The 25,091-nt window shown below is 39.3% G+C and overlaps 1 protein-coding gene across 5 annotated transcripts in view; it reads left to right on the plus strand.

Annotated features, from left to right (window-relative positions):
• The window catches only part of RARA (retinoic acid receptor alpha), a 278,000-nt gene that overhangs the window by 234,372 nt on the left and 18,537 nt on the right, over positions 1-25,091 (plus strand). For 3 of the 5 annotated variants that reach the window (XM_070729251.1, XM_070729250.1, XM_070729252.1), the window contains 5 exons: positions 9,431-9,579; positions 13,337-13,478; positions 19,730-19,890; positions 23,048-23,224; positions 24,489-24,693. In XM_070729251.1, the coding sequence (XP_070585352.1) occupies positions 9,431-9,579; positions 13,337-13,478; positions 19,730-19,890; positions 23,048-23,224; positions 24,489-24,693 (834 nt within the window). The remainder of the gene's footprint in view (positions 1-9,430; positions 9,580-13,336; positions 13,479-19,729; positions 19,891-23,047; positions 23,225-24,488; positions 24,694-25,091) is intronic. The other 2 variants (XM_070729253.1, XM_070729255.1) reach the window with 1 other exon arrangement.

Raw genomic sequence — 25,091 nt, forward strand, 5'->3', positions numbered from 1 at the left:
CTCGCACCAGGCATCTGCTTTGGTTTATCTTCTAGCCTGCACTTTTAATAACTTCCCTGCTAATGGCTTCCAAGTATCTTTGAAAATGAACTCTATCTTCCTCAATGAATTGGTCAGGAGGTATTATTTCTTCACTTTATTGGGACAGGATACAGACACTCCGCGGCCTGCACTGGCTGCCGATCGGTTTCCGGTCACAATTCAAAGTCTTGGTAATGACCTTTAAAGCCCTACATGGCATTGGGCCAGAATACATCCGGAACCGCCTTCTACCGCACGAATCCCAACGGCCGATAAGGTCCCACAAAGTTGGCTTTCTCCGGGTCCCGTCGACCAAACAATGTCATTTGGCAGGCCCCAGGGGAAGAGCCTTCTCTGTGGCAGCCCCGGCCCTCTGGAATCAACCCCCCCCAGAGATTAGAACAGCCCCCACCCTCCTTGTCTTTCTCAAATTACTCAAGACCCACCTTTGTTGCCAGGCATGGGGGAGTTAGGATATTCCTTCCCCTAGGCCATTACAAGTTATGTATGGTATGTTTGTGTGTATATTTGGTTTTTATAATAAGGGTTTTTAGTTGTTTTATTAAACTGGATTGTTCCATGTTGTTTTTTATCATTGTTGTTAGCCGCCCCGAGAGTGGAGAGGGGCGGCATACAAACAAACAAACAAATAAATAAATAAATAAATAAATAAAGTTTTCATCTTACTCACAATACTGTGACAACTTAATAATATAATTTGTTAGGCATCTTGGTCAGGATAGTCAGAGGGAACTTTACCACATAGTATATTATTAATCTATAAAATCTACTAGCCTAGGATAATGTCTTATTCTATATGTATAAGAATCTTATTCCTATGAGACATGCTTTATTTCTCAGTTAATAGAACAGGTGTTCCCAGGCAAATTTTTATCCTACATTTTATAATTGACAAAACTTTGCCACTTTTCTGCATATTACTGAAAAGCAGAGTTAAGGTATTAACATTTTATACTTAAGGATTTCTTCTAGGTGGCTTTGTTTACTGGACAAAGTTGATATTATATTGGCATCCTTCAGTCTCGAAAGATCATGGTAACATTCTCTGGATTCCCCCAGAGCATGAAGCCAAGTAGGTTAATTGGGTAGGGATCTGCTGCTTGGGTAACAGTCTATCCTCCGTACTAACCTACCAAAGTTGATAATTCATAAATTTTATAAGACTAGGTTTTCCATTTTTAATTTCCCAGTGCTTTCCCTTTAGTAAATAAAATGTGTGACTATAATGTCATTTGCAATAACTGCTGTCCACCTGAAACATCTCAGATGTTCTTTCATTTGACTTCTGGTTTAGCTGGATTATCAAAAGACACTGCTAGTATTTTTCTGCCAAATGGAAGCCAATCTTCTCCACAATCCTTTTTTCCTTTAGCAAATGACTGACCTTTTCTTACATTTTTTCCCTTCCTATCCCCATCCCATTTACTGAAATTAAATAAGCAAGAACTGGTCAACGAGCATAAATGTTATCAAAAATAAAACAAACAGCTTCAAGAAGTTCAGAAGAGTTTTGGATTGTGTTTTTAAACTGCTTTTTAGAGAGTGTTCTCCAAATTTTATCAAGAGATGTGAGACAATGCTTAAACGTGCCTTGGGTTCTAGAAGTAAAGCTTGGTTTTTAGGTACAATTCTGATGAATCAGTCATTAAGGACAAGGGAAGACATGCATACGTAGCCAGAAGTCCTCTTTTTATTCATTCATATCTATTACTTTAAGTAACTTCATAGGATATGGTGCACAAGCTGCTTAATGGATGTGGCTGAAGAGAGAAAATGGGCTGCCAGTCCAAGATGAGCATTGTTCCACAAGGGCTGAAGAATTCACACTTCAAAATGTGATTCTACAGATATACATTGGAAACATTTCCTATTTTACAATGAAAACAGAGGGTCATGGAAACTTTCCTTGGAATAATTCTCCCCTCCTCAAATTCTGTGACTTAAAGAGATGAGTGTGGGAATAGAATGGGAAGCATGATGCTCCTGTCTCTTCCTCTGCAAAATCCAGAAACCTGGACTTCTCCCCCACCTGTAGTTTTTGTCAAAGAATACAAACTCTGTTTTCTGCCTTTGGGTAGGAGGTGGGCATCGACCCAGTAAGGGCATGTCAGGGAACAGTTAATTTGCTCCTCTGTGGGCATAATTGGGTAACCCAACAATCATTCTCTTGGCCAGGGGAACAGTCACTCGTTGTTCCAGCTACTAGCTTTGCCTTTTGTCTTTGTCTACAACAGCGGGGGTGCTGGAAACAATCCATTCTGAATTATACATTCCCTTTTCTAGTGCTAGGTCTGTGCGCAAGGTGCAGAATAGCCCTTTTTTTGGCAACTTCCCGATTTTGAAGAATTAAGATCTCAAGTTAGGTAGATTGGGTAGCTATCATTCCTTACAATCCAAGGCAAAACTTATTGAACAATTTAAAAAAAAAGTACTGTAGCTACTTATGATTGTGTGTATGTTTTCATATATTGGGTTTTTTTTAGACTTTTTAATGTAAAATTGTTATTTTTAGATTTTAAATATTAGATTTGTTACCATGTATTGTTTTTTATCACTGTTGTGAGCCGCCCCGAGTCTACGGAGAGGGGCGGCATACAAATCTAATTAATAATAATAATAATAATAATAATAATAATAATAATCGCTAATATTGACTCCAGAAAATGGTAATAAATTAGAACTTTATTGTTTGCTAAACTGTACGATTGCAAGATTGCTTTTGGTATTATACCAAGATTGATAAGATTGATAAGCTCAGTGTGGAAAGAACATTTGGGGAAATGCTTATTTTTTCCCCAAGTTGATTGGCGGAGATAGAACTGCTCTATTTTTAAAACTATAAATGCATCTAGATTTGGAGGAAGAAAACAAGAAAAAACATTTTTGGCTTCCATGCAACCCTTTTTTGCCCTCTCCAACCCCCAGAAGCAATTTGGAAGCCAAACCAGCCTGTTTTTGGCAAAACAGGACATGTGGAGCACTGCAGAATGCTTCTGGGGACCAGGGAGAGCAAAAACATGATGTACAGAGGGTTCAGGAGGCCAAGACAAAGCCCATTTTTGGCAGAAACGGGATGTGCTGAGCACTGCAGAGTGCTTCTAGGCGCTGGGAGGGCAAAAGCCTGACATGTGGAGAGTTCAGGAGGCCCAAAAGAGGCCAGTATTCGGTCTATAAGATGCACCAAAATTTTCATTTTGGGGAGGCATGCGTCTTATATTCCAAAAAATATGGTAATCTTATCAAACAGTTGCAACAAATGCTAGTGCCAATGAATGCATCCATTTTAATTTTTATTACAATATAAATATCAATAAGTATAACTCCTATAAACAAAAGCTCTTTTGGAGTCTTCCATCATATTTAAAATTGGGTAGAGGTCCTGAGAAAAAGCGTTTAATAAACAACACTTTAGAACCATGATGGCAAACCTATGGCACACAGAGCTCTCTCTACAGGCACGCAAACTGTTGCCCAGCTCAGCTCCACTGGGGAGTGGGATAGGGCGTGTACATGCACAGGGGTCAGGAGGAGCAGGGGATCATGTACTGGGGATGGAGGTTGGGTGCATGAGTGTACATTGCCTTATGGGTGTGGGGCCGTGCTTGCTCTTTCAGCATGTAATGACAAAAAGGTTAGCGATCACTGCTCTAGAACATAGTTGTGTTAATAGGAAGCGTGGTCTGCACTGACTCCCTCTAGGTTCATGTTCTCTAAATCATCTGAAGAAGCTTGCAATTGAAAAATAAATGTACACTACCCATTGTTTCATGTTTAATTTGGTGACATCAATGTTTATAAAATTTTGATGTGTATGACAAAATTACAAACATTAGAATGGCAGACATTAGAAAGGAAATGAAGTATGACATGTGTTGTCTCTGTGCATTCAAGAGAATATCTCAAGAGATCTAGAACCTTTAACAGAGAGAGAGAGAGAAAGAGAAGCAGAGGAAAGTATAAATCCACAAGCTTGTTTTATTTATTATTCAGGTATACAGTAGTGAAGTGAGATAATTCAACTTAAAATATGTGGAATTATATACACACAATGTCTTGACCATGGACCATAAATGCTTCAGAATGCATTGATTATATTCTCTATATTTCATCAAATTTCAGAACAGTGATGAAAAGTGTGTGACACTTGAATAATTTTATTCAACAGATGATAAGGAATGGGAAAAGGTAGGGGGGAAAAGGTAGAACCAGAAAATCTATATGTTCCCACCTATTCTGCCCACTGTTAACTCCCTGCTGTATGGCAACTCTTAACAGAAAAGTAGTCTGTCAATTGCTGAATCAAAGTATGCTCTTGTACTTCAAGACGTTTGGGTTGTTCTTCAAAGAGAGCTGTAGCTGGATTAAGATTTATTTATCTTATATCAAATTTTGATAAAAACTCTGAAGATAGAAATACAAAACATGAAACATAAAATCCAAAATATTATAAACATATGTCTAGATTACATGTATAGTTTTTGCTTTATTTGTCACAGCCAGGAAATCAGCAAAACCTCCACTATAGGCTCTGTTTTGGCAATTTGACACCACAGTGTTCCCTAGATTTTTGCGGGGGATACGTTCCGAGACCGCCCGTGAAAGTCGAATTTCCGCAAAGTAGAGATATGGAAGTAAATACACTATTTTTGGCTATGAACAGTATCACAAGCCTTCCCTTAACACTTTAAACCCCTAAATTGCAATTTCCCATTTTCTTAGCAATCATTTAGATTATTACCCACCATGTTTATTTATTAAAGTTTATTTAAAAAATATTTATTAAAGGCAGACAAATGTTTGTCGATGATATGACGTCATCGGGTGGGAAAAACCATGGTATGGGGGGAAAACCGTGAAGTATTTTTTAATTAATATTTTTGAAAAACCATGAGTTTTCACGAAGTTCGAACCTGCAAAAATCGAGGGAACACTGTATGTGTATTCCACAATGGTATTTTACTGTACTTTATAGAAAGCATTTATGCATCTACCATGACCAGTGTAAATCCATCTTTCAATATACATTGAGAGGTATAAATAAGGATAAAGATAGGACTCTGAAATATTTACTTATTGGATCTTTGTCATCTTCTTCCACGGTTATTTTCTAGATTGAATTATTTTCAAAACCAACGACTCAGCTTCCCAAATATCCATGTTTTCCCATTCCAGAGGGCCACAGTACTGCCTTTAATATAAGAACCCCAATTTTCCTCACCCAAACTTTACTTCTTTTCCTCTGAGCTTTAATAATTGTTTTGTTCAACAGAATTATATAATAAAATATTTCTTGGATTATGTCACATTGATCGAAGGAGATAATCACATTTTTGAATCCTCAAAAATGTAAGGCTGTGCAGAATTTCTGATTTAATTCCTAGAGATCCTTCAACTTAACATGTGTCTGCAACTCTTCAAAGCAGTGATGCCTTCTTGTGTGACTGCACAGCTAATATTTACTTTGAATTCCACAGCTACGCAATGGGTTTCTAATAACGTGAAAGAGTTCCTCTGCAGTGTATCTTTTTTATCTCATAATTAACTCATTGTCCTAGTTTGGGGAGCCCAGGTCAAACAAGCCTTCTAGACTCTCTTCCTAGTTGACCATTGTTATCCTCCCCAGAATTAGGAATGGAAACCAAGCCTCAGTTGTACAGCTGTCTGCCTTATTGCTTTTCTGTGGCACAGCTGTGTGCCTCTAGTCTCCCTTGCAGTTGGCTCTGGGCCACGCCTCTGTGTGTTAATCGAGGGAGGGATTAGTCCAGAGAAACCTTGTGTTTTGCACTGTCAGGGTGGGGATGTTATGGGCTGCGAGTTGGTGGAAATCCTCAGGGTGCATTCCCCAGCTGTGAGCCTCTTCCTGAGTAGAGGCCCCATTCAATGCATCCCCTTTCATGTCTAATCCCTGGCATGTGCCAACTCTTTTGTTTGCTGGGCCCACATCCTGGCTCCTTTCCCTGCGAATTGTGTATGTGTGTGTGTATACGCACATGTACGTATGTACGTGTAGGAGAATGCTTGTTTTTTTGGCTAAAAAGGAGGTAATCAAAGCCATCCTTGGGGGACTGGCCTGGAGGCCTTTCCCATCTGAAGGCCTGTTCTCCCTGAGTGGGGCCAAGCTTTTTAATATCCTGTCTGACTGGTTTACTCCGGACTATAACTTGAAGAAAAACATCGGCAGACATCCTACAGGAAAGAGCTGTGGATGTGCAGCCAAATGCCTTAACCTTTTCATGTCTGAGGGAGCAGCAAACACTTCACACATGTGCTGGCTGTGCTTTTTTGTTGTTGTTATTGTTGCCCAGTGAGCATGCAAGTCTGGATCAGCCATTATGGTTTGCCAGAATTCATGTGACTTCTTCCCTTTCAGATTTTCAGCGCAGAAGTACAAACCCCCAAGTTACTCTGTCCCCAATCTTTTAGCCATCTCCAACCTTAAGATTGTTAAGGAAGGCAAGTCTTAGCTCCCTGTCTTATTTGTGTTTGGAGTCAGAGCTGTCTCTTCAACCAGGAGTCCTGAGAATCAAGCCTTTTGAAATAGACTGTGCCACAGTGGAAGGTATATCAATAAACCTATTTATGTACCGTATGTGAGTGTCAGGAGGATTGATGCATTTCATGGAGCTAGAGGACAGCCTGCTGGAAGTTTAGAGGGTGGTCTCCATGTGAATCTAGATGTCACTGGATATAATTTTCCTTAGAAGTATCTCTATGGTATTGATCTGTGGTGCAAACAGGTTCTAGATAAGAGATATAGCCGCCTACGCTTACATTACACTCTTATCTTTTGTGCCATCTTATGTATTACATTAGGGTTCTGTTAAACAACACAAAGACATGAAAATTAATAAAAATGGTAAACTATTTTAATAAAGTGATGCTACATTTTAATCATTTTTATGACAAAACGCTAAAATAAAATAATTGAGGCTATGTCAACATTCAATTTGGCATAGAAACCTAATGGAAGTAGTCCACTCTTATAGATGGAAGAAAAGACTAAAAATTACCTTGGAAGTGTAAACATTCAGAGGAAAAGGTCTTCACCCATTATGCTATGGAAGGCCTGCCAATGATAGCAGCATTGTAGGGAAATCAGCCATCCTCCAAATGGACTGGCCCCAACTTATTATGGTTTTAAAAATGAAAAAGAGTTATTTTTTAAAATATTGGAAACAAACTGCAAAGCAGTCCAAATTCAAAAATGTAGAGCAATATATTCCATGTAACAGATCTCTAATACCACCCAGGCAGCAGCTTTTTGCATTGGTAGTCTTTTCCAAATGTAATTCGAAAGCAGCCCTCACTGCACTGATCCAACATGAACTTGGCCAAACTTTATACGCCAAATTTAGACTTGCTTCTGACAAATTCAGACTATCCTTGAAGATTGGTTAAGCAGAGAGATTGAATGATGATATCTAGCAAGCTTGCTGATCAACGCGAATCTAAATTCAGATCTCAGGCTAATATCTTGAACCCAAAGCAACACTAGCTTACCAGCCCAAAGCAGAACAAAAAATATCACAGTCCTTGTTTGACACTTGACTTAGGCTGAGTTCAGGAGAGTCATCAAATTGAAATATATAAAGAGTATTTGCAACCCCAAGTACCCAATAGAGGTAGGAGAAGTACCCAATTTCAGTTTCCTTGATTAGAAATGTCACCCTTTTATCTGGATTGCCCCAATCACCCTTTCCTTCACTTCTTTAAGTACACTGCTCAAAAAAAATAAAGCGAACACTCAAATAATACATCCTAGATCTGAGTGAATGAAATATTCTCATTGAATACTTTGTTCTGTACAAAGTTGAATGTGCTGACAACAAAATGAAATTGTTTGTCAATCAGTGTTGCTTCCTAAGTGGACAGTTTGATTTCACAGAAGTTTGATTTACTTGGAATTTATATTCTGATGTTTAAGTGTTCCCTTTATTTTTTATTTTTTTTGAGCAGTATATTTCTTTCATTTTGCCTGCTGATGAGCTCTGTATAACTTGGAAGCTCGCATGCTTTTATGCTGATGGGATTTGGATGGATGGAATTCTTTCCTTGTCTACTTTTGAAGACTTGCCTTTCAGAATCCTGGCTGTCCATTCCCCATGTTACTCAATAAGATAACATTCTATACTGTATGTTACGTTCTTAGTGGGAATTAACATGAACAAGAAGATGGAATTAGTTATTGTTTCGCTGAAAGGGAAAAGTACTTTGTGTGTGCTTTGGGACACTTTTTAAAATTTTAGTTTTATCATTCCTCACTCAAGTCCAACCTTTTTTGCTTTCAACTCCAAGAAGCCTAATTATTGTTGTGTTGCTTGCCTTCCTTCCCCACTGCTTCTCTCCTCCACCACCTTAAGCTGCAACACCAAGATTTAATGCACCTGGGACTGGTTATGGCTGGCTTAACTCCAGATTTTATTTCACTGGCCTGAAAATGTCAGATTGCATCTTGAAGAGATGTCATCCCTCCCTTGCAGGAAGCATGCTGGAGGCGGCTTTCAAAACTTTCAGGCCTTCAGGTTTACAGGATTGGGGCTTTTCTTACTCACTGGGCTGCTACATTCCTTTTCCATTTTTCCTTGTGAAGTATCTGCTTGTTAAAAGCTTTTGGTTTGCGAAATCTGTCTGGCCAAAATATAAGTTACTGGAAAGCATTCCCCAGCAGGACAGGGTGAGATGGTTCACTCTTAAATGATGTAGTTAAAACCACAAAGTAGTGGTCCCAAGAAGCTAACGGGTGTTTACATCGGGGCTGTCTTTCATCAGCAACCTTTCCAGGCTTGGCAGAACATTTCCCCTTCTCCATTTCCATATTTCTTTCTGAAAATCCATAGTCAGAGCAAGGGATCCTACTTGAATTACAAAGACAGCAATCAGTTTGTTATTGTAGATAATTTTATACATGTATCTTCCTCTTGTCATTCATGCCAATCGATATTCTTCAACAGAAATGTTGCAGTTCAGGAAAATCATCAAATTGAATAAATATAAAGAGTATTTGCAACCCCAAGTACCCAGTAGAGGTACAATGATATGGTAAGGTAGAGTAAGCATTTCTGGTATTTTAAGAGCATAAGTTCTTGTTGAGTCCTTCCTCCATTTTTCAAGAGATCAGAATCACATCCCACATCAAGAGCATTAACATCTGTGTACGTGTGAATAAGTTAGAACTCTGTGAACCAATCTTTCATCTTTTTTTCCCCCCTAGAACATATTAAACCGAATCCTTTTAACAGCATCATTTCATATCAAGCACTGGAAAATAAAGCAATGCCAAAAGTAGTGTAACTAAAGGGAATTGGTTAAGTAACTCACATATAGGTTCCAGATAGATTTGAAACCTCACCAGTACTTTCATGTGTTTTTTCTCTCTCTTTTTCTGTAGCCATTGAAACACAAAGTACCAGCTCAGAAGAGATTGTACACAGTCCTCCTTCACCACCCCCACTGCCCCGAATCTACAAACCCTGCTTTGTGTGTCAGGATAAGTCATCCGGCTACCACTATGGTGTTAGCGCCTGTGAAGGATGCAAGGTGAGAGTCAAAATAGATGGAGGCATAACTACAGCAGGAAAGCTAAAGAGAATAAGGGTCACTCCAATATACAGGTTCCAAAGAAGAATTGTGGAATGCAGAATCCTAATGCAAGCGCTGAGGTTTAGAGGAAGTCACAAATGTTAGAACATAGATTCTAGTATCAGCTCTGACCCAGAAGGACCATTTTCTGTTGTCTTTTCCAGCTATTCTAGGGGGCTTCAAGGACGTTTGATGAAGTATCCAATCATCATCTGGCAACAGTCACCATGGGCTTTGCTCATGTCAATTAACTTTAAGAATATGGAGGAGCAGAACTGTGTTTCTTACAGAGCTGGGAAGATTTGAGAATAAGGCCAAGCCCCAATCCCTCTATTTCTCTAGGAAATGCTGAGTTCTGTGCTTTGTTGGCTATGAGGATACAGCTCCTATTATGTATAACCATTTGCTTGATTGGTTGGGTGGATTGGAATTGTAACAGAGACTACCAGTTATTTACTTCTTCTTTGTTCCATTCATGATACATTTTCTATTATTTTTAAATGTACTTCTCAGTCCAGTATGTTAAAAAAAATGCTGTGACATTGCCTGCTCAGGCACATGCTCCCACTTGCAGTAGACCATCACCATGATTTTGGGAGTTAAGCTGTCAGAGATTAGACTGGGGAGGAAGACATGGCCCGATCAGCTGATCTTTCCCTCCAGCTCATTAACAGAGAACTCTATACGCCTCTGATACAAAGGAAAGGGTTTTCTTCCTCTCCACCCCAAGTCCCTTAATCTCATTAAGGGATTCATTCCCCTGGGTTCCTGAGCAGCAGTCTGGCTGCTTCTGTGTTTACCATCTCCTCTTCCTTCCCTTTCCATATCAATTGACTTCTGCTTTAAAGTGCACCAGTCAGGTGCATCGAGAGCCCCCCTTTTTGTTAAAAAAAATAAAAGCTATTCCTCTACTACCTTTTTGGTTTCAAAATCAGATAACAATTGTAAACTTACTTTTAGAAATTGGTTTTGGATGATTTGTGGGCTTTTGGTTTCAAAGAGAAGGCATTATTAAATTATCTTTTATTAAATTTAAGTACAATTATTAAATAATTTTAAAATAATAACGATATAAATTTTCTCTTCCCTTCTCTGTTAGTTTTTCCTTGCTAAAAACTTTAATTTATTGCGTTGTTCTGGGTATGAAATCTGTGTTTTCCAAGCTAGATGGATTGTTTTTGCAGGTAACATACAATCCAATTATAGGAAGCCCAATTTTCATACAATTAGAGATCCAGTTTGGTCTGGTGTGGGTGTTGGCAACCCACAGCTCTGGAGCCACATGCAGCTCTTTGGGTCCTTTGCTGTGGCTCCCTTTCAGGTGATCCCACCACTGACTGGCCCCACCCCTCCCCTCCCAATCACTCCTCGCCTGGCCTCAGATGGTAAAAGCGATGGCAGGGGATGGAGAAGCAGCTGATTCTCCATCACTTCATCTCTTGCTGGTGCTTCTTTGGGCCCTTGTTGGTGCTAGGCTGCCTCAGTTGCTTGGGGAGATGCTTTCCGCCCTGAGACATGGCTGACCCAGCCATGACCGACAATGGCCTCGCTAACATGAGGGCTGGTGGGTTGGAAATATGATCTATGAGGAGGGGATTATGGAAAGGGGGGTGGGCCTGCAGCACCCACCCATGGCTTTAAAACTTGCATGGGGGACTTTCGCCGTCTGGATGAAGTTTTTCAATGAAAGCTGGTGGCAACACCACTCCGCTGGAAGAATAAAAAAGCTCAGGGCTGCGGGAAAAGGGGGCTGATCCTTCCGAACCTCACCCACCTCCACTGGGGGTCAGGTTCAGAGAAAGCTGGAACACCCTTGCCAAAGATGCTTGCCTGTCAGCTGGTCAACCTGCTTGCCCCACTGACCTTTGCTGCACTTTAGCTGAGCCTGGCCACTCACTTGAGGAGGGTCTCTCCACTCATGTGCCCCCTCACGGTCCCACCAAAGCCGGACGGGTCGTGAGAGAAGAAGGAGGGGAAGGAGGAGGGTTGCCCAAAAGGAAGCCTCCACTATAACTTGCGCTCATTCTTCAGCCAGCCCAGATTTCCAAAATATTGCCAAGAAGAAATAAAAGGAATAGTAAAGAGAGCTCATTGGGTTGGCACAGCCTTTCTGAGCAAGAGAGAACAGACACACACACAGATAGAGACACAGAGAGTGAGAGAGAGAGATTCACAGAGAGAGACAGAGATATAGAGAGGGAGAGAGAGAGGTCAAAGGTGAATTTGTGGTTCCTGGTGTTTTTTAAAAACCGATTCTCTCTCTAATGATCAGCTTGGTAGGCATGGCTAGAGAGGTGTCATGTGACTGAGTGGGAGTGAGTGACTTTGAATTGGCCACTCCCAGCCAGGTTTTGTGGCTCCCTGTGTTTTCCTTGGGAAATGGGTCCAAATTGCTCTTTGAATGTTTAAGGTTGCAGACCCCGGGTCTAGTGGCTAAGGCATCACATCATGAGTTTAGTCCCACGGGGGAACCAATTCTGATATTTGTATATATAATTGTTTGGAGAGGGGGGAGGGGAGGGAGGCAGAATGGGAGGGAGAGATTTAATGGACACTGGTAGGGCAATGGATCATCTATTAGAGCTATATGCTGTATCTGTAAGTGGCAAAGGGCCTTTATGCATACATATCGTGTATTTAAAATGTATTTAAAAATCATGAAGATTTACCAGGCTTACTCATTTGGGGTAAAGTTGTTACTGACTAAACTGCAGTTTTTCTCTGCTGAACTGAGGATTGAGGATTAACGGCATTCCTTTTTAAATTCCACAATTTTTGGAAGACAGAACAGAAGACTAAATTGATTCTCAGCACACCATATGTAAGAAGATTTTAGTCTGTAAGAAGATAGTCTACGTGTGAGAGAGAAAATCTTACATAATATGCACACTCAGCCATTACTATCTTTCTAAATTATCTCTCTATAAATTTAATTCCAGTTAATTCTGTAACAGATCTAATACGTCAAGAGCTATGATTATTATTGAAGTAGAGGAGAATTAGGCATGTCTGCTACTGATTTTTTCAGTATTTATTTTCATCTGCAATGTGAGATAAAAGTATTGACCTATTTTATAAGGCTATTATAAGGATTATTGAGAAAAATATATGTCCTGTACTATTTGGACAATGAAAAAGCTATAGGCATAGCATGTAATCTGAGGTCATATAATTTTACTATCTTGTTGAATCTGAGCAAGTTTTGGATGACAGATAATACAAGGACCTCATATTATTTGCATTGTATTTTTATTGATGGTTTTTTTTTCATGAATGAAAGCAAATATACAGGGTTTTTTTGTTTTGTATTTATTCTGTCTGCTTATTGACTATTTATTACTCCTGCTAGCCACCTAGGGTCAGTTTGAGATGGGAGACTACAAGAAGTGAACTACAAGAATTGGCAAATATTCTGCTGTCCTGAACACATCGATGAACATGATAGATAATTCAATGTGCTTCACGCCATTATTGATTTCAGAACCCATTTTAATACCTAAGATCTCAAAACATTATACCCAGTTTTTGAAATGGTTGAATTGTATCGTTTTTAATACCATTAGCTAAATCTGTCCAGAAATGTTAGTAACAAGTCACATGATAATTGTCTAAAGCCTAACACAAAAGTTATGGTTAATTCTGAATTGGAAGCATTGTCTTTTTTTTAATGCTACACCTTGCTCATGCCATTTTTCTTCTTCTCTGAACCCTACAGGGCTTTTTCCGTCGTAGTATCCAGAAGAACATGGTATATACCTGTCACCGGGACAAGAACTGTATCATCAACAAAGTGACCCGGAACCGCTGTCAGTACTGCCGTCTACAGAAGTGCTTTGAAGTTGGCATGTCCAAAGAATGTGAGTGAATGGTGAAGAAAAGGAAAAGAGGGTGGGCCAAATAGTTGACCATTAATTAATACTTTGTTATAATAGCAAATTTCAAATATCTATCCACATAAAGAGCCAAACTTAAATCTCAGCTATCCATTGATAATTAGAAGCCAGTTTGCTAAGCCGTTTTCAAATTATAATTCAAATTAAAATGCTGCATATAATCCCCAGCTATATAGAATTCTGAAGGCAAGAATTTCAATGGTCCTAGAAGAATAGAAGAAGAACTGACAGAAGGGGAGAAGTTGATGTGGGTTAGAAAACAAAGATGAGACAATTGCTAATTCTGTTGTGTAGAGAGAACGATGAGAGAGGCAGGTTATCTAACTACGGAAAAACTATCATTTATTATGGAAATAATGATTATTTTGCTGTAGTCTTACAACAAAAATTAATCCTATCTGATATTATCTGGAGAAACTAGACTCTAATTCCCAACTAGCAATTCCACGTTAAGAGAACAGTCCCAATAAAACCAGAGAGCAGGAAAAAGACTGATTTGCTGGTTCTAATTTTTAAAAAAAACAAAATGGCATGTTAGGTGGGAGAAATGGATGATTCTTTTCTCCTGTGGCTGGTTCTTAACTGAGCTACTCTTCAGAAAGTTGGCATTAGCATATTTTGTCAAATAGCATTCTCTTTCCATCTAAAAAGAAAAAGAAACCTGGGAATTTTTCTAGTTTTCTCCCAAAGGCCTGGTGCAGGGGGCTTACCCCTCTGCTTTGTTCTAATTTTGAGGGTGTTTCCCCGGCAACCATGATTGATGATGTCAGAGATAAATGACGCAGACAGGACCCTCCTGGCGTCTGCAGTGCTTAGTTGTCATGGCTCCCGACTGTAATGGGCGGGGGGACAGAACCCCAGTTTGCAAGGGTTGGGCTGATAAATCCATGGAATGAAAAGAAATGTCTCAAATGTGTAGAGAATCAATGGTTAATTTGGGGCATCCCAAACCCTATTGTTTCTTTTTCCCTGTTCATTCAAAAGTGAGAAGAGGATGATGGAAAAAAGGGGCAGACTGTATTCTTTGTGTTCTGTTTGGCTTGCTTAACAATATGGAATCCAGGAGTGTGACTGTATATTTCCAAGAACTTGGTCTGTCTGCCACAGAGGGTAGAAAAAGCGGGGATGAAAAGTTTGGTTTGGTTCCCCAGATTTTAACCAATAGCACATGCTACCTGCTGATGAAGCATGTGGCAATAGGGAGGCTAGGATTCCATTAGGACTTTCTAAGGTCTCAGTGATAAAATGGAAACATCCATCTTGGATAGAGAGCTCCATCTTTTTGCAGGGCATTGCGGGGAGAAAGGAGAAATTTCTGGTAGGATAATAATAGTAATAATAATAATAGTAATAGTAGTAATAATAATAATAATAAAATAATAATAGTAATAGTAATGATAGTAATAATAGTAATAATAATAATAATAGTAATAGTAGTAATAATAATAATAGTAATAATAGTAATAGTAATACTAATAATACTAATAATAATAATAATAATAATAATAATAATATGGGCGCAGTACCAAAGGATCTCAGTGGACATTTGAAAAGCATCGGAATTGACCAAATCTCCATCTGTCAATTGCAAAAGGCCGCTTTACTGGGATCGGCAAACATAATTCGCCGCTACATCACGCAGTCCTAGGTGCTTGGGAAGCGCCCGATTGGTGATGAAATACGAAATCCAGCATAGTGATCTCATTTGCTGTGTTGTACTGACATAATAATAATAATAATAATAATAATAATAATAATAATAATAATAATAATAATAATGCAGAGTGTTAGAGGAAGGCCAGGAATTGCAAATGTAGACCACTTTAACTGAGACTGCTTTCAAGATATGTGCACATCCCACATTGTGCTTTTGAATCCCTCCCTTACTCGTTTCTTTTAGTGTTCTTCACTTTTCCTCATGCCAGCTGCTTTTTCTTACCCCACAACCTCTATGTGATGATGGATGCACCATCCCCCCCCTTCCTAACTGGGTGTCTGGTCTGTGCTTTATTGAATTTGCCAGGCAGACATGACTGATTTCCGAATTATCCCCCACCCCCTCCTCCATCAGGCAGGACAGTGATATGTACCAGCCTACCCCAAGCAAAAGACACATCTGGCATTCCCTCACCACTTGTATTAATTTAAACGAAGATGCTTTTTTCCTAGAAAATAAAAGTCAACAAACCTTGCAGTTTGAAAAGGATTATTTTGCTTCCTCCGCCAGGATATTCTTTATAAAAAATACACCACACAGAAAATGACAACAACAAACAAGGCTTTGTAATGCTTCCGTAAATCCAGCATGCAGAAAAGCAGTCCCTCAAATCTGATACCCTGCTTATTGCTTTTTGCAGCCAACACTACTTAATTTTATTTTCTGTAGATTAATTTCCATTGTTTTAGGAGCTGTTGTCTGAATTTCTTTTATCTATTGGAACTTGAAGCTTCACTTATTTTAAAGTTTCTAGTAGGTTATTTGTTTTAAGTTAAAAGTCTGGAATAACATACCTAATTAATAATTAGTCAAAATAAAATTTTGTTAATTTAGGTTAGTTCATTCCTAAACAATTTACACTGAAAATGATCTAAGAATGTTCCTATTAGGTTAGTGAACAAGCAGTAGGTAGCAAAGTGTATAAAATGGCAGGCTGAAATAGGTCTTAGGAAGTATTAACAGAGAGAAAGAAAAAGATGAAGTATAAAAATTTCTGAGCAGACCATAATAGACAAAGGCATGATCATAAGAACAGGCCACTTAGCTTGGAGTGCTGTTCATCCATTTTTTTTCTTCCTTAAAATAATTCCTTTCACTTCAAATTTTTCTTTCTTTCTTTCCTTCCTTCCTTCCTAACTTCCTTCCTTCCTTCCTCCTTCTTTCTTTCCTTCTTGCCTGCCTGCCTTTCTCTTTCTTTCTTTCTTTCTTTCTTTCTTTTGTTCCTTTTTTCTTTCTTTCTTTCTTTTGTTCTTACTTTCTCTCTCTCTCTTTCTCCCCCCCCCCCCTTCCTTTCTTTCTTTCTTCAACTACTTTGCTGTTGAATTATCAGGTCACTGTAATGGACTGGAAGTAATAACTTTTTTCTGATAGGAAAAAAAACTTTATTTTGGTCATTGATAAAAAAAGAACATTCAATAAAATGAATACGTAATACAATTTTCCCCAGAGCAAGAAACATTAGCAGCTATTTCTAGGTGAAACTTACTCATAATATAGCAACATTTTCCTTTTTTTAGAGAGATAAATTTATTGTGATTGTTTAATAGATAAAAGGTATCAGGGTTCCCCATAAATTTAAATAAAAAGTGGTGAATGTCTCTGTAGAAATGACAATACAAAGCAAGGAACTGTAGTTTCTATGGTACCCATATCACAGAGGCAGTATTGGGTTCCATATGGGATTTTTCTAGATTTCGCTTCCAGGACAGCTGTGGGGAGAGCCTTCAATCAGACGAAAGATCTCCTTGCTTTGTAAAAATTGATAGGAATACTTCCTCAGTCCTTTATGCTTTGATTGCTATAATATCTGGGGAGGACCTTAGAAGAAGGATTGACAGCTACTGTTTTTAATCTTGAGTGCTGAGTTGCACCTCCTGGTATGCAGAATGGATATAAACTCATATTCTGGCCAACTGTATTGCTGAATTCTGGAACCTGCATACTTTGGAAAGATCACCTTCCACTTATTCCTCCTGGATCCCTTTGATCTCTGGAAAATGGGACTATTAATTGTGATGAGAAGCATAAGGTATCAGATAATACTCACAATCTGGAATACCTTTATGTACTGAATCAGCTTTCATTAGAGTGCTTTTAATGATGATACTTATGATCAATGTGATAATTGTTATTCAGTGCTGCTTTGGCAATTTGGAATTGAATAAGGAATCAGAATAATTCAAAAATGTTGTGGGAATAAGGAATCTTTCAGAACAGGGTAAGATTTCATTTGAGATTTCTTTTTTATTGCCTCAGCTTTAGATCGAGCATATTTATGCACATTCATACATAGGTATCATAAAATCATTATTTTGTTTTCTCCAGTTCTGCTATGTCATTAAAGTTATAACAAAGGGCACAAGTTATTGATTTACAAATATGATACTTTGGATGGATTATTTATTTATATTCTTAGTTTGGAATAATATTCTGCCGCACGAATCCCAGCGACCGGTTAGGTTCCACAGAGTTGGCCTTCTCCGGGTCCCATCGACTAAGCAATGTCGTTTGGTGGGTCCCAGGAGAAGAGCCTTCTCTGTGGCGGCCCCGACCCTCTGGAACCAGCTCCCCCCAGATATCAGAGTTGCCCCCATCCTCCTTGCCTTTCGCAAGCTCCTTAAAACCCACCTCTGTCGTCAGGCATGGGGGAATTGAAATTTCACTTCCCCCTAGGCTTATAGAATTTATACATGGTATGCTTGTATGTATGAGTGGTTCTTTAAATTGGGGTTTTTTAGATTATTTTTAATATTAGATTTGTTTTCATTGTTTTTTCATTGTTGTTAGCCGCCCGCGGCATACAAATCTAATAAATAAATAAAATAAATAAATAAATAAATAATATACAACAAATATTTTTACTTCCCATTTAACATGATGTTGCACCATTGTAACTTGTGTTTAATGTTATTACTTGGAGCATAACATGGCGGTGTATATTGGTTTGGATTTAAGAAGAACTGTTGTTAGTAGTTAGGAGGCATTTAAGTAATCTACAAGATGTGAAGAAAGAAATCTTTTACTGTTTTGGATGGTTGCAGCCCTCTTAACACTGATCCATAAGTTATTGGGAACCAACAATCCTAGGGAAAATCAGCTGCATGATAGAGATGTCTGCTTTAGTCTTGTATTTCCAAGTCTGATTCTTTCTTGCAGAGAAAAGTGTCATTTAAAAAACTCCATTACTTTTTCTCTCTGGCTGAAATTCCTTCTGTTGTATAAATATATTACATCCTGGGATATTTTTTTTTTGTATTTTTTGTTCTATCCTTTACTAAACTTCCACAATGTGGAAAATTATTTCAAATTTTTTAGTTAACTAGTACTCAGATTCTAGGAATGCACAATTGGCCTGGGACTTTTCCTTCTTTCAACATCCCCTTTTAAATGCATAGTTTAAATCTCCATTTCAGCACCTTCTTGTAAATGCCACATAGCTTCTTTTGTCCTCTGACCCCTGCTGCTTTCTATCAAACATTCCCATTTAGTTCTTCTTCTTCCTAACTCAGCAACTTTGTTGTTCTTCCTTCTCTTTGCTTTTTCTCTCTACTCTTTCAGGAATATGTTTTTTTTTCTTTTTCAGTCAATGTTTAAATATTCCCTGGGTAGTATCTTGAATTCTGTTGAATCTTATCTACTGCCAATTTGCTTTGGCCATTAGTAAGTCAACTTCTTGTAAAAAGCTTACAATAAACTTTATTCATTTGAACTGCTTGAGTTTCCTGATTTTCTGTGCTTGACACCTTATTTGATATTGAGTAGATTATAACCTCCATAATTTCCAACCAATATCACCAGTATTGTTGAGAAAAAAAGTTTTTATTCCATCGGGAGAGAACCAAGTTGGGAAATGCAAAACTTTCTTTTAGCATCTTTTTTTTTTGGATGCTTAAATTAAATCAGCTACATGTTGGATGTGATTAGTAAAAATTACTAATTTTGAGGATCATTGATTATGTAATAAAAATGAAGGTGGGATGAGATTCCCAAATGATCAGCAACCAAAACAAGGGTAGAGGTATGTATATTTTTCGAAAAGCAAAAATATAGCTGTGCCTGCTACCATTTGCAGAAAGGCAGGACTTTAGCCAGATCACCTAACCAGTTCTTGCTAGGGCCACTAACTCTGTTTTTAGAATTGATTATCCGATTCCCAAAATCCCTATTGTATGTTAATTAACTATATCATCATCAGAGCCGCGATGGCACAATGGTTAGAATGCAGTATTGCAGTCTAATTCTGCTGATTGCCGATTGCCAGCAATTTGGCAGTTCGAATGTCACCAGGCTCAAGGTCATCCTTCCGAGGTCAGTAAAATGAGAACCCAGATTGTTGAGGGCAATATGCTGACTCTGTAAAACACTTAAAAAGCACTGCAAAATGGTGCATAAATCTTAAATGTTATTGCTGTTGCTATGATTTTTATAAATCTGCATGAGGAATGGATTAGATGCTAATTGAAGCTTCTGATTGTTGCCCCTTTGTTTTCTTTTGCAGCTGTCCGGAATGATAGGAACAAGAAGAAAAAAGATGTTCCGAAGCAGGAATGTTCAGAGAGCTACATCATTACACCTGAGGTGGAGGATCTCATCGAGAAAGTGCGCAAGGCTCACCAGGAGACTTTCCCTGCCCTCTGCCAGTTGGGCAAATACACCACCGTGAGTGACAGCCAAAATAAGCACCGAAGAAGACCGGGTGGGAAGGATCAGCAGGACAACTTTTCCCAAAGTCCAAATGAATTGGCATCTTAACACCTGTCACTCAAGCCTTTGCAGTCCATTAGAGAAATTTGCAAAATAATCGATGATTCGGAATTAAAGTCTTAGATCTGTGATGGTGAACCTATGGGAAGCATGCTATAGGTGCACACATAGTCCTCTCTGTGCGCACATGTGCCATGGCCAGCTGATCTCTTCCATGTTCCGGTGCTCTGGTGCATACACACACTTTTATTTATTTATTTATTTGTTTGTTTGTTTGTTTATTTGTTTATTCGTTCATTCGTTCATTCGTTTTCTATGTCACCCTTCTTCACAGACTCAGGACAGTTCACAACAGAGATAAATACAAATAATAAAATATATAAGAAATCTAAACTAAAAATATGATCTAAAACCCCAGTTCATTTAAAAACAGACATCCAAATTCATCCCATATACATTCTAATTGTTGGCTGGCGCTAGATCTAGCACTCAACGGCCCCAAGCCTGCCGACAAAGGACTGTTTTTAGACACCTTTGTGGAAGGCCAGGAGGATGAGGGGCAAAATGAATCCTTGGAGGGAGTTGATTGCAAAGGGGCGGAGCCACCACAGAGAAGGCTCTTCCCCTAGGCTCTGCCAGACAGCATTGCCTGGCTGATGGGACCTGGAGAAGGCCAACTCTGTGGGACCTAACTGCACACTGAGATACATGAGGCAGAAGGTGGTCCCGTAAATAATCTGCTCCTAAACCATGTATGGCTTTATAGGTCATGACCAACGCATTCAGAGAGCAATCGGCAGCCAATGCAGCTTGCGGAGTGATGGCGAGACATGGACATATTGTGGGAGGCCCATGAAAGCTCGCACAGGTGCATTTGTAGTACCTGCAGTCTCCAAACATTCTTCAAAGGTAGCCCCATGTAGTGAGCATTGCTGTAATTGAAACTCGAGGTGATGAGGGCATGAATGACTATGAGAAGAGATTCCGTGTCCAAATAGGGCAGCAACTGGTACACCAGGCAAACCTGTGCAAATGTCCCCCTCGCCACAGTAGAGAGATGGTTTTCTAAGCTCAGCTGTGGATCGAGGAGAATACCCAAGTTGCAGACTTTCTCTGAGAGGGGCAAGAACTCCCCCACCAAAGGTAATGGACAACAGATGGGATTGTCCTTGGGAGGCAATACCCACAGCCACTCCGTCTTGTCGGAGTTGAGCTTGAGTCTGTTAACACCCATCCAAATCCCAGCAGCCTCCAGACACTGGCACATCACTTACCCTGCTTCACTGAGTTGACACAGGGTGGAGATGTACAGCTGGGTGTCATTAGCATACTAATGTTAACTCATCCCATGTCGTTGGATGATCTCACCCAGTGGTTTCAGGTAGATATTAAACAGCAGGGGGAGAGGACCGACCCCTGAAGAACCTCACGAAGGAGGCACCTAGGAGCCGACCTCTGACCCCTGCCAATACCAACTGCAACTGACCGGAGAGGTAGGAGGAGAACCACCATCATACAATGGCTCCTACCCTCAACCCCTCCAGTCGATGCAGAAGGAAACCATGGTCGATGGTATCGAAAGCCTCTGAGAGGTCAAGAAGCACCAGGATAGAAGAATGACCCCCATCCCGGGCCCATCAGAGATCATCTGTCAGGGTTACCAAAGCAGTTTCAGTGTACATGCGCACATATGCATAAGTGCCCACATAGGCACTCCTGTTTTGGCACTCAGTGCCGAAAATATTGGCCATCACTGTTTTAGATGTTCTGAACAGAGATATAAACAGTTCTCTGTTTTGTTAATGAAATTTTATGCTACTGATTAGACTAAATGGTCTATTTAGCTTTTTGGCTTTCATCAGGCAATTTTCTACATTTTTAAAAAACCATTTCTTTAGCAGTAAAGATGAAAAATCACCTTGTATATTCATTTGGTTGTATTGAATCTACTAAAGGTGGCATTCAGTGCATGCTTTTTGAAAGTAATGGCAGACATCATCATTTCTGTTGGTAGAATTAACTATTCCCATGTAAACTTAATTTATTTAATATGTAAGGATATTAAATATAGCCAGAAGAAGACTACAGGAAACTTTGACAATTTTCAAGGAGAACGGGCAGTTTACAATTGATTGATATTATTCGTGGAATAAAGCTGTTTATTCCATGAGTAGAGAAAATATATGGATCAGCAGAAATGACCTGGGAAACATTTTTTTTAAAAAAAATTATATTTCAATAGATCATGTTAAACCTTGATTTATTATAGGCATAGGTCATTGAATAAATTCAAGTCAATTTTTTAGATAAGAAGTATAATTGTGGCTTTTTTAGCCAACTCCTTGTCTGCTTTTTGTCCTTTTAAATTGTTTTTGTCTTGCCCTGGCATGGTTACAAAATCAACTCGGGAAACCATGTAAAGAAACTATTGCCTTTCTCACATCATACAAAGAATTATAACCCATAAACTAATTTATTTTTATTGTTGTAAGCCGCCCAGAGTCCTTAGGAGTTGGGTGGCATATAAATCAAACAAATAATTATATAAATTAATTTAAAAAATTAGTATCAAATTCTGCATTCAAATATACGGGTTTATATATGAGATATTGTATATATATATGTGTGTGTGTGTGTGTGTGTGTGTGTGTATATATATATGTGTGTGTGTGTGTAGATTGTTCTGAGTTTGGGTTTTGCCCCGTGTAATATTTTGCATGTCTATGCATCGTTTCGGTGAAATCACATTCACCATCATCAGGCTGAAGTTGTAAGCTTTGTGCTGCTGTAAATATAGTTTTACGAAATCTATGAAAACAAATATATATAGGGGTGTGTGTGTGTGTGACATGTTTTTTTTGCTGAATTTGAAAATTAAGGGAGACTTGGATAGATCTATTTCGGCCTTATTTTGGCCTCATCAGCTAGCCATACCCACTGGGACTTGAACCTGCAACCTTTGCCTTGTAAGGCAGAGAATTATCCTCTAGGCTACTGTATCCAATCCCTTCAGCTTTGCACCAGGGAAGGGTTACATATATGCTATGAAACAAATGCAACCATTCTTGTTTTATCAAATGAAATGTCTTTTTGCTTCCTCTGTCTCTAATAGAACAACAGTTCAGATCAGCGGATATCTCTTGACATTGATCTGTGGGACAAATTCAGTGAATTGTCCACAAAGTGCATCATCAAGACAGTTGAATTTGCCAAGCAGTTGCCAGGCTTCACCACACTCACAATTGCTGACCAGATCACACTCCTCAAAGCAGCCTGCCTCGACATCTTGGTAAGTAGATGAGTCCTTTTCCTTTTCAAACAAAGCTCAGCAATTTTTTAAAAACGAGGAAATATATACAATTATGGAGCAATAGGAATTAATTAGCACTCAACCCATATTTTCACGGGATCAAGGCTAAAGGAGAATGTTATGGTGATACCTTATCACCATTTCTTACATATACAGTGGTACTTCTACCTAAGAATGCCTCTACTTACGAACTTTTCTAGATAAGAACCGGATGTTCATGATTTTTTTGCCTCTTCTCAAGAACCATTTTCCACTTACAAACTCTGAAACTGTAACCGGAAAAGGCAGGGAGAAGCCTCCGTGGGACCTCTCTAGCAATCTCCTGGGAGGAAACAGGGCCGGAAAAGACGTGGAGAAGCCTCCGTGGGGCCTCTCTAGGAATCTCCTGGGAGGAAAGGGCCGGAAAAGACGTGGAGAAGCCTCCGTGGGGCCTCTCTAGGAATCTCCTGGGAGGAAATAGGGCCGGAAAAGGCATGGAGAAGCCTCTGTGGGGCCTCTCTAGCAATCTTCTGGGAGGAAACAGGACTGGAAAAGGTGGGGAGAAGCCTATGTGGGGCCCCTCTAGGAATCTCATGCGAGGAACCGGGGCCTCCACCCTCCCTGTGGTTTCCCCAATCGCACACATTATTTGCTTTTATATTGATTCCTATGGGAAAAATTGCTTCTTCTTACAAAATTTTCTACTTATTTTCTACTGGTCACGGAACGAATTAAGTTTGTAAGTAGAGGTACCACTGTGTAATCATTATTGGAGAACCAATTTGGTCTAGTGGGCAAGGCACCAGATTAGAAATCAGGACATTGAGTTATAGACCGCTTTAGGCATGAAAGCTGGCTGGGTAAGCTTTTGGCCGGTCACTCTTCTCATAACCATTGGATCAATTCTTGGTTGATTAAGAAAAAAGCAGACCTTGTACTTGTGAGAAAACTCGAGGAAGAGTGGTTTATGGTGATAAACTAGTTTAGGAGCTCAGGACAGGTATGGGCTATATGTAAAAATGTCGAGCAGAATAGATATATACATATAACCCATGTTAATAGGACAGTTTGGAAGGGAGCTATTGTATCTTTCCAGGGATCTGCCACCGAAACAGATGCAGTACTCTGTCTAACAATAGTACAGGTCCTACAGCTGAATTTTGCAGTAATATATTGCACATTGAATGTGATCAATGTTACAGGTGGAACATAGAAATGCCAGGGAACACCTGTGTACATTGCTATAACATACTTTCCATCACAGATCCTTCGGATATGTACACGCTACACACCAGACCAGGACACCATGACCTTTTCTGATGGCCTGACCCTCAACCGCACTCAGATGCATAATGCAGGCTTTGGACCCCTCACAGACCTGGTCTTTGCCTTTGCCAACCAGCTGCTGCCACTTGAGATGGATGATGCTGAAACCGGACTCCTCAGCGCCATCTGCCTCATATGCGGAGGTGAGTGCCATTACTGGGCCAATAAATAATAAATAGGATCAAGATTAAGTTTTGGACATTTGCATATTTTCAGGGCTTGCCTATGGAATGCACAGAGGCATTGACCCTTGCCTGCCAAAGGCACAGAGCTAGCTATCCGTGCATTTAGGTATGGAGCCAGATAGGTTTCAGACAGGTAAGAAAAATGTACATTGCATAGCACTTTGATAACGAGTATCACAATACCTGCTCTGATCTATTGTTTCTATGTGTAGCGGCTCCTGGGGAAACATGAAAACTCTATAAACTCCAAACACTGTCACAACTGACCCCAAACTAACTTTAGGTAATTCCTAATAATATTAATACTCAGTTTTATTCCTTTTTCTTGCTTTTGTGCCTGGGAATATTTTTTTTTG

Source organism: Erythrolamprus reginae, chromosome Z (assembly GCF_031021105.1).
Source record: "Erythrolamprus reginae isolate rEryReg1 chromosome Z, rEryReg1.hap1, whole genome shotgun sequence".
NCBI classification, from domain to species: domain Eukaryota; kingdom Metazoa; phylum Chordata; class Lepidosauria; order Squamata; family Dipsadidae; genus Erythrolamprus; species Erythrolamprus reginae.